The sequence below is a fragment of the Mesoplodon densirostris genome, chromosome 4 (assembly GCF_025265405.1).
Source record: "Mesoplodon densirostris isolate mMesDen1 chromosome 4, mMesDen1 primary haplotype, whole genome shotgun sequence".
Classification (NCBI taxonomy): Eukaryota; Metazoa; Chordata; class Mammalia; order Artiodactyla; family Ziphiidae; genus Mesoplodon; species Mesoplodon densirostris.
The window spans coordinates 146,928,525-146,942,028 of record NC_082664.1 but is presented as its reverse complement, the minus strand read 5'-3'; the positions used below and the strand labels follow the sequence as shown (position 1 = coordinate 146,942,028).

The 13,504-nt window shown below is 53.6% G+C and overlaps 1 protein-coding gene across 1 annotated transcript; it reads left to right on the top strand.

The window, feature by feature from the left end:
- Window positions 1-1,167: 1,167 nt before the first annotated feature.
- On the top strand, window positions 1,168-13,215 carry ARPIN (actin related protein 2/3 complex inhibitor). The gene is made up of 6 exons (XM_060097380.1): window positions 1,168-1,410; window positions 4,173-4,248; window positions 7,342-7,474; window positions 10,598-10,804; window positions 11,185-11,348; window positions 12,423-13,215. The coding sequence occupies exons 1-6, from the start codon at window positions 1,319-1,321 to the stop codon at window positions 12,429-12,431; spliced, it is 681 nt and encodes a 226-aa protein (XP_059953363.1). The 5' UTR covers window positions 1,168-1,318; the 3' UTR covers window positions 12,432-13,215.
- The last annotated feature ends 289 nt before the right edge of the window (window positions 13,216-13,504 follow it).

Here is a 13,504-nt window from a genome sequence, read left to right as displayed (position 1 = left end):
CCAGAGGGTCTTCTACATCCTTCCTTCCTAGAATTTAGGGAGCAGCCAGGTAGGCCAGATAGGGGTGGGGCTGACTAATCCATTTGACACCATGCCTAAGGCACAGGAAAATATATTAATTTCTTTTAAAATCAGAAGAAAAAAAGAATTTTTAGGCCAAAGAAAATGTCTTAATATATATTAATATATTCATCTTTATGTCAACCCAGTCATAAAATATAATTTAAAGACTTTTTTTATGGAGGAGGGAGCCCTTGAAAACAAAAATGCCAAAAATGCACAAAAGTCATAATGTGTGGGTGGAGGGGGTGCTTCTTCTACCACTGACAGCTCAGCTTGGGCCCCCAGGTATCTAACCTGGCCACCTCCCCTTTGAAGTCTCCCCCAGAGGCTACACTTCGACTCCATGAATGGGCCCACCTGCCCCAGGGCTTGCCACAAAGGAGTCAAACAAAAGAACCAAGGCTCTCAACAATCCCGGGGTCAAAACAGATCCCTGCACCCGGGCTTGGGAAATGCATCCCTAGACTGTTACATACTTGGGCAAAGGGCAGTAGGGAGCTGGGAAGGGGTCCAAGAACTGTGCGGGAAGACGGCGAGGGGCAATGCTCCTTTCTAGAGTGAGTTTATTAAATCCTTACAACCCCTCTGATACTGACCCCGTTTTACAGAGGAGGAAGCACGGGCTCAGAGAGGTTGAGGAACTTGTCCAAGCTCACACAGCTGGGATTCCAACCTTGTTAGGCCGTAGATCTTGACACCCAAGACCAGGCTCCTTCTTTACAGATCCCTGGAACCCCTCCCTCAGCCACTGTGCGACCTCGCGCGCGGGCATAAAGAGCAGCTCTGTACTTAGCACCCTGCCGTCCCTGAGGGCTGTTCCCTTTTTCCCATTCCTGCTCTCTGGAAACTCATCCTTTCAGAGCTGACCCTATAGGCTCTCTGGGCCTCAATTTCCCCTTTGTGCGTGTGTGGGGCAGGGGTCTCCTACTAGTAACAAGGAAGAGGGAGAGAAAGAGAAGGGAGTGGCTCCCTTCCCCACCCCCACCCCCGGGGCTAAGGTCCCAGCCGGGTCTTCAGGGAAGCCCACCTCCCGCCAACCAAGGTCCCGCGGTCAGGAATGGGGCTCGGCCCCTTTAAATCCCGCGCGGGAACGCCCGGGGCCGGGCCGCGCAGCTCCCGGATCTGCAGCAGGGAATTGCTCGTCTCCGCGCTTCCTCCCGGCGCTTCCCCTCGCTGTACCCCACCTCGCGGTGCCCCCAGCCCCGCGTCCAGGCTTCTTGCGCCAGGCCTTGAGGGCGCCGCGGCCGTGGGGAGAATGAGCCGCATCTATCACGACAGCGCCCTCCGGAACAAGGCGGTTCAGAGCGCGCGGCTGCCCGGGGTCTGGGACCCCGCCGCCCACCAGGGGTAGGCTCCGCCCGCGTCTCCCCACCGCCTCCCGGGCCGGGCCTCCGTTGGCTCCCGAGGCTCAGCTTTGAATCCGGGCTCCCTGGTTGGCAGGGGGAGGGGGTGCGTTAGCGGGGTCGGGTGCGGTTGGGAGGAAAGGCGGGGCTCGCCAAAGACCTCCCTGGCCTCCAGACCGCTCCTCCCTGCGCTCCCCTGGGAGCGCACCCCTCTGAGACACTGATCGGCGTAAAGCTCACCGAGGGTCGGTCCCGACTCCCAAGCAGGGCTCAAAAGGTGGTGCTTACTTCACGTCAGCCTTTGTCTCAACCCCACCCCGGTGACTCTAAGCTTCACCCCGCTGCCTTGCCTTCAGGCCTTTGCACAGGCTGCACACCGCTCCGGAAGGGACAGTGTCCTGCTGGACGGCAACAGCGGGTGGGAGTTGGCCTGGCAGGGCTGGGGGAGGGGAAGGGCCTGTCTGGAGGGCGTGTTGGATCCGGAGGGCCAGGCCCTGCCATCAAGGACGCCGAGGTCATGAGAACGAATGGACCATTCCATTTGCAATTACAAACACTAAAGAATGAAGGGCGTAAGGGGCGGGGGGCGGTAGGGGCAAGTAAGGTCCAGGGAGTTTTCACTTTTCATCCCCATCCCTTCAGCTGCCCCCACCCCTCTCCCATTTCCGTGGTTCCAGAAAAAAAAGTCCCCAGGTTCTGCTTTTATGAAAACTAGAATTGGGAAGCGGGGGTCCAGTTCCTCTCAGTAAGGGACTCTGCGATCTTGGGCTCGTCACGAAACTTCTGAGTCTGGGTTTCTCCACTTCTAAAGTGGATACGAATGAGAACAGGAATATGAAAGTGCTTTAAAACAGGTGCAGAGGGAAGATACTTTATAGCAGCTTATACCCCGCCCCCCCAACAAAAATTTGGTGAAATATAAAAGTAAAGTCCGCCGGTCAGAATGGCCATCATCAAAAAATCTACAAACAGGGCTTCCCTGGTGGCACAGTGGTTGAGAGTCCGCTTGCCGATGCTAGGGGACACGGGTTCGTGCCCCGGTCCGGGAAGATCCCACATGCCACGGAGTGGCTGGGCCCGTGAGCCATGGCCGCTGGGCCTGCGCATCCGGAGCCTGTGCTCCGCAACGGGAGAGACCACAACAGTGAGAGGCCCGCGTACAGAAAAAAAAAAAATCTACAAACAATAAATGCTGGAAAGGGTGTGGAGAAAAGGGAACCCTCTTGCCCTGTTGGTGGGAATGTAAATTGATACAGCCACTACGGAGAACAGTAAGGAGGTTCCTTGAAAAACTAAAAAAGAATTACCATATGACCCAGCAATCCCACTACTGGGCATATACCCTGAGAAAACCATAATTCAAAAAGAGTCATGGGGCTTCCCTGGTGGTGCAGTGGTTAAGAATCCGCCTACCAATGCAGGGGACACAGGTTTGAGCCCTGGTCTGGGAAGATCCCACATACCGTGGAGCAACTAAGCCGGTGCGCCAGAGCTACTGAGCCTGCGCTCTAGAGCCTCTGAGCCACAACTACTGAGCCCACGTGCCACAACTACTGAAGCCTGTGCACCTAGAGCCCGTGCTCTGCAACAAGAGAAGCCACCACAATGAGAAGCCGGCGCACCACAACAAAGAGTAACCCCTGCCCCCTGCAACTAGAGAAAGTCTGCGTGCAGCAACGAAGACCCAACACAGCCAAAAATAAATAAATAAATTAAATAATTAAAAAAAAAAGAGTCATGTACCACAATGTTCATTGCAGCACAATTTACAATAGCCAGGTCATGGAAGCAACCTAAGTGTCCATCGACAGATGAATGGATAAAGAAGATGTGGCACATATATACAATGGAATATTACTCAGCCATAAAAAGAAACGAAATTGAGTTATTTGTAGTGAGGTGGATGGACCCAGAGTCTGTCATACAGAGTGAAGTAAGTCAGAAAGAGAAAAACAAATATATGGAATCCCCCCCCCCAAAAAAATGGTTCTGATGAACCTAAGAGCAGGACAGGAATAAAGACACAGATGTAGATAATGGACTGGAGGACACGGGGAGGGGGAAGGGTAAGCTGGGACAAAGTGAGAGAGTAGCATTGACATATATACACTACCAAATGTATAACAGATAGCTAGTGGGAAGCAGCTGGATAGCACAGGGAGATCAGCTTTGTGCTTTGCGACCACCTAGAGGTGTGAGATAAGGAGGGTGGGAGGGAGACTCAAGAGGGAGGGGATATGGGGATATATGTATGCATATAGCTGATTCACTTTGTTATAAAGCAGAAACTAACACACCATTGTAAAGCAATTATACTCCAATAAAGATGTTAAAAAAAGTCCTTTATATTTAGTAAACACTTAATAGTTTACAAAGCGCCTTCATATACATGATCGTATGTCATTGTCATAGAAGCAGAGTAAGGTGGCTACTACTCTCCCATTTGGTGGATAAGAAGACTGAGGCTCTGGTTACAGTAACCCCCTGCAGGAGGGGCCATGGCTCAGTCTTGCAGCCTGTCAATGTTCATTCTTACCCTCCGATGGTGCCGCAGCCTTTGGGACCCTCAGAGGAGTGGAGGCCCAGTGTGGGAGCCCAGAGAAAGGGGCTGCATCATACTGGGCCTGCCCAGGGACCAGGTAAATGGGAGACACACCTGGGACTTGCTTCTGTCCTAGTGCAGACCCTGACCTGGCCCACTGCACTTGTGGTTCTTGCCTGAGGACTGACAGAACCAGTTGAGCCCTCATTCTCTCTCATCCTTAGGGGGAATGGCGTCCTGCTGGAAGGAGAACTGGTCGATGTATCTCGGCACAGCATCTTGGATGCCCATGGCAGGAAGGTGAGGATGTTTCCCTGGGGGCACCCACAGGGCACTGGCTTCAGGGTCCTCACCCACCAAAGCATCTCTCTGCTTGGCTCTGCCATTGCCAAGACTTGGGATCCAGCTCTTTCCTTGAGGGGCTCACAGGGCAGGTGGGGGAGGTTGGTTGGGAGATTAGCAGCCAAAAGGGGCGACAGATGGAAGAGATCAGTTAGGGCTGTGCTGGGTGCGATGGGAGGGCCTGGGTTCTTGCCGAGAAGACAGACCAGGCCCTAAACCCAAGGGATGTGTTTGGGGCCAGGACTGGGAGGGCTGAGAGCAGGAAAGGGTGAGGTGAGTGGTTTAGGACTCAGGCTGTGGGCTCTGAGTGGGCTGGAAGGCCTCCCTTCTGAAGAGGTCCTGTCACCTTCTGATGGAACAAATTTAGAGTGCTGGGAAGCTTGCTGGGTAGGCAGGATGAGTGGCTCTTTATTTTGGGGCTGAAGGCCCAGCTCCTGTCCTCTGGCCTGGTGGTTCCTACTGCCTCCGGACCTGATGGACAAGGTCAGAGTGAAGTTATCTGCCTATGTGGGTGCAAGGTCAACAGTGACCTTCCCCTTTAGGGGTACCAGCTCTGTAGCTGGGAAGTCGTGTGTACTTTGAATTGTTTAAAATTGAATTACTTTAAATGCACTGTTGGAGTTTACTGTTAGAAGGCGCCTTGAAGTGACTGCATTTGCCAAGTGGTGAATATCTTAGTATGGGTTTACACATCTTTTTTTTTTTTTTTCTTTTCTTTTTGGCTGAACTGCGAGGCTTGAAGGATCTTAATTCCCTGACCAAGGATCGAACCCTGACTCCCTGCAGTGGAAGTGCGGAGTCCTAACCATGGGACCACCAGGGAATTCCCTTGCACATCTTTTTTTTTTTTTTTTTTGCGGTACGCGGGCCTCTCACTGTTGTGGCCTCTCCCATTGCGGAGCACAAGTGCCGGACGTGCAAGCTCAGCGGCCATGGCTCATGGGCCCAGCCGCTCCACGGCACGTGGGATCTTCCCAGACCGGGGCACGAACCTGTGTCCCCTGCATTGGCAGGCGGACTCTCAACCACTGCGCCAGCAGGGAAGCCCCCCTTGCACATCTTGTAATATCACTGTGTGGCTGGGTGTTTTGGAATGTTGGATTTTTATAAAGCAGGTCACTGGTGTGGACCTGGACCTCCACGTATGTAGGGGTGTGAGAGCGTTGAGGTGGGAGGAGGGTTGCTGAGTTCTGGACCTTTGTTTCCAGCCTGAGTGTGAAGTCCACGTTGCCCGGGGCTTCGGTTCCCATGTCCATGCCCTTCTCCTCTTGTTCTCTCAGCCTCCTGGGGTTATGCCCTTTATCGCCTGCCCATCTCAGATGTCCATGGACACACCTGGCATTCTCCATCCTGTACTAGCCAGTGTTTCTTTCCTGAGCACCAATTCTAAATCTCCACCCCCCCACCAATAACCCCACCCAGATGTGCTGACCACCTTATCTCCGTGATCTGTAGAACCGAGCTCATTAAATCCCTTCTTGAGGCAGGCCAGAGGCCTGGGGCTACACACAGCTGTTTTTTCACCCACACCCCATGTGAACAGCCTCGGCTCCTGCTCAGCACTAGTTTCAGGTCAAGAGATGCTTTGCTGCACCCTCCCCTCCTTAGCACGCAGGTCAGCAGGCTGAGCACAGCAGTCTGGAGCCCTAGCCAGCCTGCCCAGGAGAGCCCAGCAGTAGCTGAGTGGAGCTGGCCTGCCTCGGCCGTCCTCCACAGGCAGGGTGTTCTCCAGCCCCTCTCCAAACTTGCCTTCTCCAACTCCTTCTTTCCTAATGAGAGTGCACTAGACGCCCCCGACCACCAGCCTGCAAACCTCCACTGTCTCCCCTCCCCTCTCCCCCAGGTGAGTAATGCCTAGTCCTGCAGGCCTCCTACCTTGACCATTTCCCCCTCCCCTCCCTTCCTCTTTCCATGTCTGCTCACCTCACATGGGCCCTCAGGAACTCAGCCTGTCCTGACTAAACCTTGCACCCCCTCTCCTGCCTTCTGGCTGCACCCAGCGCCCATTCCTGCCCTGCTGCCAGCTTGTCTCCTGAAAGACATCTCTCAGGGTCTCGCTGCTGTTCAAAAACCTTTCAGGATTCCTTCTAGTCTACCACATAAAATGCAAACTCCAAATGCCAACTCAAGGCTGATCCCCCACTTGCTTCCCCAGCCTGGACTCCCATGAGGCCTCTCAGGGCCCTGCGTTGCTCAAACATCCACCCAGGACCTTGACTTTTATTTTATGTACTTGTCCAGGCTCTTAATATTCTTCCTACACCCTTATCCCACAGTTGCAGGTGTCTCCCCACTCTGAGACCTTGCCTTCTCTGTTTCTCCCAGAAAGTGGTTTCCTTTTCTTTAATCTCCTGTTGTGTGTGTGTGTGTTATTATAATATTTATTTATTTCAATTTTTATTGATGTATAGTTGATCTACAGTGTCGTCAGTCTCCTGTTTTGATTAGGATAGCTGGCAAAGAGCATTTACCGCACATTTCATGCTTTATACTGTGCTTGCTCCTTGAACCCTTACAACGTGCCTGAAAGCAGACATCACATTGTCTCCAGGCAACAGGGGAAACTGATGCTAGGGGTGATTTGCTCCAGGACTCACATCTGTTGGAAGAGGCACAGTGGCTGTCCTCATTCAGAACTCCATTTCAGTGCCCTTTCCATGGCATCTTGGCTGCTTCCGCTCCTGCTTCATGGTATTTGGGCTCCTTGGTGCTCGGGTTATGGTTTTCTGTATATTCTTTCTGCCTCTGACATGTGGAGGCCCTGGGGTCAGGCTCTGAGCCCACCCTCTCATGGACGTCTAGCCATGGTTCACTATGTGTGGCAAGTGCTCTACTAAACACATGAATGAATGAATGAATGAATGAATGAATGAATGAATATTGGGAGTGGGAGCCTGTGGCCAGCTTGAATATCTTTTGGAGGTGGGGTGGGATTCTGGGGTAGAGAGTGAGGTTGGGGGGGGCTGCAACCGGAGCACGTGGGTAGTGTGTGTTGTGTTGGAGGCTGAAGGGAATGAAGCAGCCCCTCACTCTCTCTGTGCTTGGCCCCAGGAGCGCTACTACGTGCTGTATATCCGGCCTAGTCACGCCCATTGCCGTAAGTTCGACCCCAAGGGAAATGAAATCGAGCCCAACTTCAGCGCCACCAGGAAGGTGAACACAGGCTTCCTCATGTCATCCTACAGTAGGTACCCTTCGCCCTTTCTCCCTCAGAGCCTTGGTACACTGTGGTCTTCCTTTGTCTCTAGAGGTCTCTTGGTCCCTAGAAAGTGTCTTCTCAGCATGGTCGGCCTTGAAGCCCACGTTTGGCCTGAGGGGCCCCTGGCTGGACTCTTCCTGCCCCACATTCACTCAGAGGATCCCCGGTGCCCTACCTCAGTGCTGAGGACCTGGGTGCCTTCCCAGCCCCTGCCATCTCCTGCAGTCTGGCAGAATCATCCATGAACCTGCCTTAGTGCAGAGCCCAGGCCAGGTGGCCTCCATTTTCCTGCCAAAATGCTCACTTCGTTCTTGCACCCTTTGTGATCTTATTCCTCTTCCCAGTTTTGGCTGGAGAAGGACCTCCTTGCTGTCTGCCCTGTGTGAGCAAGTTTGGAGGTTGAGTGGGTACTCATCATCCCTCTATCATTTTATCCATTCATGCTTTCAGTTGCTCATTAAGTATCTGAACATTTAATGAGAATCCACCATGTGCCAGACCCTGAGCTGCATGCTGAGGGTTCAGGGACGAGCAAGACTTGAACTTACACACAAGCCATTCTCAGGCTGGTAGAGGAGATGGACAGGCCATGACTGGAGCCCTAGCGGGGGCTCTGAGCCCAGGGAGGCGCAGTTGGGGGAGATGCCCTGGAGGAGGGAATGCCAGTACTGGATCCTGAAAGACAAGCAGGTATCAGCAGGGTGCCAGGGCTTGGAAGGGTGTTTCAGAGAGGGGGCAGGGTGCCAAGGGCATTCTGGGAACTGAGGGCTCCCGCAGGTGAAGAGCAGCCCTGCAGAGAGGGCACTCAGTCGAGGGTTCAGGGCAGCTCTGCGTGAGTGGTTTTAAGTTAGGTGAGTGATATGATTAGATTTGCTCTTTTTAAAAATAAACTTATTTACTTTTGGCTGCGTTGGGTCTTCGTTGCTGCATGCGGGCTTTCTCTAGTTGCAGCGAGCGGGGGCTACTCTTCATTGCGGTGCGCGGGCTTCTCATTGCAGTGGCTTCTCTTGTTGCGAAGCACAGGCTCTAGGCACTCGGGCTTCAGTAGTTGTGGCACGCAGGCTCAGTTGCTCCGCGGCATGTGGGATCTTCCCGGACCAGGGCTCGAACCCATGTCCCCTGCATTAGCAGGCGGATTCTTAACCACTGCACCACCAGGGAAATCCAGATTTGCTTTTTAAAATCCCTGGGGAAGTGAAGAGACTGGAGACCAGGAGGCTGTTAGGAGGCCATGATGGCATCTAGGAGGGAGATGAGAGGCCCAGGATTAAGGACTGGTCAGTGAGGATGGAGAGACTGGGCAGACTCAAGATAGAGGAGGGACCATGGCCTTGGTGTTTGTTTGGATATGGGGGAGTCAGGGATGACCCCAGGATTCGGGCTCAGATGCCAGGTTTGGGGGATGGGGGTGCAAGAGGAGGAGGTTTGGGGAGAAGATATCTGTTTGGGACACATGGCATTAGCCACGTGGTGGTGCTTCCAGGTAGAGGTAGATGTACACTAGGGACTTGGTACAGTTCTAGAACCCAGGAGGAGGGCTGGGCTGGCAGCAGCTATTTCGGAGTCATCACACACGGGTCATATTGAAGCTGTGCCAGTGGACAGAGTCACCCAGGAAGTTGTCCTGGGGAACAGCAACAACGGGGGTGGACAGGGAAGGAGCCTTGTAAGAAGCAGGGGAGGGAACGCCGGCGGGGTCTGAGCGGGATGGGGCAGGTGTGTGTCTCTGAAGCCCAGCGAAGCCCAGGGGTGAGGAGTAGCAATGGGGTCAGGCGGTGCCCAAGGCCCAGTTAAGTTGGGACTGCGGAGCATCCAGTGGCTTCACAGTGACATGCTCCCCAGTGACTGGTAGGGGGTGAACAGTGTCTAGAGTAGTGGGTGCCAGAGCCGGAATGCGGGAAGGTGGTAAGGAAAGATCCAAGAGAGGAGAAGGAGAGGCAAGTCCTGGAGGAGGTGGGAGGGGGTGGGGTCTGGGGCCCAGGTGAGCTGGCCTGAGGCAGGAGGGGAGACACCTCCTCCTCTGAGACAGATGGGAAGGAGGAGAGGTTTCTTGCGGTTCTAGGTAACTGGACAGGTAGGTGGTGGCCCCACCTCTGGCTTCTGTTATCTTGCGAAGTAGGAGATGAGGTGGCTTGTCTGGGGGATAGTGGGTAGGGTGAGGGTTGAGGAGAAAGTTCTCTGTTTGAGCAAAGTGTCTAGGGAGTCCCAGAAGGCGTCCCTGACGGAGCTTGGCAGAGGTTTTACACCACAAATGGAGCATGGTCTGGTCTTCGGGACCCGCGGCCGCCTGGGTATCAGTGTGGGGAAGGCAGCCAGTGACGGCACTGGGGTTGCCATACTCTCAGCGCTGCAAGGCCTCACTTCTTAGTCTGGGACCGGGACTCCCCGCTCCATGCTGCCCCGCCCTGGGATTAGCAGATTTGGGACTTTCAGGGTAGGCGGGTGACAGGCTGTTGGAACCTTCCCTGAGCCTCTGCGCTCTGCCCGAGCCAGTAGAGAGTATGAGGACCACCAAAGTTTGCTGCTGGTTCCAGCAGACCCCACCCCAGCCAGGGAGTCCCTGAGAGCCCAGAGAGAACCCTGCCTGGTCACTGGGGTCTCAGTGGGAAGTCAGAGTTGTGTGAAGGGCTTGAATCCTGCCTCCTCCACTGACTAGCTGTGTAACCTTGGGCAAATTACTTAACCTGTCTAAGCCTTAGTTTTTTCATCTGTGAATAGGGATAGTAAAAACATTGACACTTGCTGAGTGCCAGGCCCCATGCTAAGTGCTTTACGTGCATTTGATATTTCTTTCACACGTCACGTCAGTCCCATCAGGTAGGTACCTCTTTTATCCTTATTTGTCAGGCACAGAGAGAGGTTAAGTAACTTGCCTGTGGTCACACAGCATGTAAGCAGATTTGCACCAGCCAGCCTGGCTCCAGAGCCCATAGCCATAACTCCTCTGTGATGCGTTCCTTGAGTACTGGCAGGATGGGAACTCAGAGCCCCCACCTTCAGGTGGTTGTGAGCGTGTACAACACTGAGGCCTCACCTGGCTCCTAAAAAGCCCTCCTAGAGTGCTTGCTATTACAGTGGTAATGACTGTCTCGTGCTGTGTGCCTGCAGAGGTGGAAGCCAAGGGGAACACCGACAGACTCACGCCTGAGGCGCTGAAGGGGCTGGTGAACAAGCCAGAGCTGCTTGTGCTGACGGAGAGCCTCACCCCCGACCAGACAGTGGCATTCTGGATGCCTGAGTCAGAGATGGAGGCCGTGGAGCTCGAGCTGGGGGCTGGGGTACGGCTGAAAACGCGAGGCGATGGCCCCTTCCTGGGTGAGCAGTGCAGCCCTCACTGTGGCCTGATGCTCCTATATGGCCTGTGGGGGCTCCTGGCCTCCTGTCCGAGGCTTACCCACCCCTCCAGCTTTGAGTTCATGGAGCAGGCCACATCTGGCCTCCCCGTGGACAAGACCCCTTGAGATTTATTCCTAAGTCCCTGGGCAAGTGCCTTGGGGCCAATAGCCTGGACACTTTGGATCCTGGAGTGCTGCCCAATCTCATGGTACCTATGGGTGACCTCTCCTATCCATTGCCTTGGGGGTCCCATCCAGGGCCTCCCTGAGCACACTCAGGCCTAGGGGACCCCAGCAGAATGGGCCAGCCCCCACTATGTTTCTGCCACACGGAGAGAGGCCTTCAACTTTTCCTTTCAGATTCATTAGCCAAACTCGAGGCTGGAACAGTGACCAAGTGTAATTTTGCTGGTGATGGGAAGATGGGGGCATCCTGGACAGACAACATCATGGCCCAAAAGTCTTCAGAGGGGGCTGCAGTGGAGACCCGAGAGCAGGGGGACGGCGCCGAGGACGAGGAGTGGGTAGGTCCAGGGAGATAACCGTGGACCTGGCGTTGGTGTGGTTCATCTCCTGGCAGGAGTTTTGTATGCACTGGTTGTGGCTGGGTGTAGGACAGCAGCATAAACTTTACTCCCCAGCTTTGGTGGAATTCCTGAGAGTGTGTTAGCATCAGGAAAATTCCCTCAAGGTATGAAGGGACCTTTCTTTTTGGTGGGTCTGAACTGTGCCAATCAACAAGAGAGCCCCCAAGATTTATGAAAGCAAGGGATGGAAAGAAGGGAGCGCAGAGGGGAGCCAAGGAGACTTAATTCCATTAAGGCTCCAAACATTTCTACTTCAAGTGAATACATTAGCCATGTTGAGCAGCTGAATGAGCATTTTTTCCCCTTTGTTCTGGGCTCCCTGCCCAGAGTGGCTGGAAAATGGCTGACCTGGTCCTTAATAGTTATTTTGGCCCAAAGTTCAGCTTCCTAGTTGATCCTCAGCCTACTCACAGTTGATTTGGTATTTTGCGGTATATTTCACCCGAAGATTTTTTTTTTTTTTTTTTTTTTTTCTGTACACGGGCCTCTCACTGCTGTGGCCTCTCCCGTTGTGGAGCACAGGCTCCGGATGCGCAGGCTCAGCAGCCATGGCTCACGGGCCTAGCCGCTCCGCGGCATGTGGGATCTTCCCGGACCAGGGCACGAACCCGTGTCCCCTGCATCGGCAGGCGGACTCTCAACCACTGCGCCACCAGGGAAGCCCTCACCTGAAGATTTGAATTGGTGTCAAAAGGCCCCAGATTGAATGTTTAAAACAAAGTCTCAGAAAAACGGGCTCTTTATCTAGGTGATGAAGATGATGATATTTGCCAGAGAAAGCAGGGGCAGATAGAGGGAGTGGATTCTCTTTTGTCTTAATAGAGTGAGTCTTGGACTAAAAAACAATTGGAGTTGCCAGGCTGGCTTCCTGGGCCAACACTAATGAGGTGAGGCCAAGGCAGGTAGCCGCGGGCCCCACTGGTACTACTCAATCGAACCCTTATTTGTCTGATGACGGTAGAAGACTTTTATGAAATGTGCTCTGTTCATATCTCTTTACTTTACCTCTAGGACGACTGAGGTCAGTGAGAGGTGGTGCCTCCGGGGCCCACTGTTGAGCATTTCTTCCATCAACTTTCACTCTGGAGCTCGAGAGAGCGGGTCTGCCAAGCCTTACCTGGTTCTTCCCTACAGCCACTGTGGAATACCCTTTGAACAAGCTCTGCTAAAATCAAATGCAAGACCCTGACGTTAGACGTGGGGCCCCAGCCTGTGGCTCATGGAGGGTCCTTCCCTGGATGTGAGTCTAGCCTTCCTAGACATTTTCATGGTGGCCCTCACCCTGAGTGGCAGCCTTGTTTCTGGAGGCAGGCAGGGGGCAAGTCCCCCAGGGCAGTCAGAAGAACTGGACCTGGTTTTGGTGCAGAACTGGTGGGAAATCCCTCATCTGCATGCAGAGTGGCTCAGAGGAGAAGTTAGCGGGGCCTTCTTCTTCTGTCCTTGTTGTATTTCCTGCTTTCCTTCTGCAATTGCCCTCCTCCCCAGCACTCTGTGCTGTAGCCTCTGCCCTCCTGCTCAAGCCTCCTTGTCCCCTGTGCCCTTTTCAGTCCCCAGAGCTGCCAGTTCTTTATTCCTCCTCTGGTTCTCTGCCACCCTGGGGGTTCCTGTCTCCTGACCTCCTTTGGCGGCTTTCCTGGGAATGCTCTTTTCAGGGAGGCTGAGAGCATTCACAGGTGTGGCCGGCTGGTCTCCATCTCTCTGACTCATTCTGCCAGGCCACATTTTGGACAACACCTTTTTTCTTGTTGTTTTGTACCTTGAGAACTTTTTACGAATGAGTAAATCTTCAGGAAGGATTCCTCTACACCGACTGTGTTATTATTAGGTATAAACTGGGCAGCCTCCCTATAAGAAGAAAGCCGTATCTTTTTGGTCATGAACATTGCCTTGCTGGGTAGTATGCCCACACCCACATCTATGAAGAGACCTGGAGTTGAAATCTACACGTCCTAAGAATGGGTAGGGACTTGGTGGAATGTGGATCCTGCTTCTCTCAGGGAAAAGAGGGGTGGTAGTAAACTAACAATTATGGAGCCCCCTAATGTGTCAAACACAGCACTAGATGCTTTCCATGATGATAATTATAGTCCCTG

What these genes read in the sequence shown, in the direction of transcription:
- ARPIN (XM_060097380.1), top strand. Translation starts at nt 1,319, where the DNA reads ATGAGCCGCATCTATCACGACAGCGCCCTCCGGAACAAGGCGGTTCAG. An exon ending in TGGATGCCCATGGCAGGAAG is followed by an intron (nt 4,249 to 7,341) that starts GTGAGGATGTTT and finishes GCTTGGCCCCAG; the next exon opens with GAGCGCTACTACGTGCTGTA. An exon ending in CTTCCTCATGTCATCCTACA is followed by an intron (nt 7,475 to 10,597) that starts GTAGGTACCCTT and finishes GTGTGCCTGCAG; the next exon opens with AGGTGGAAGCCAAGGGGAAC.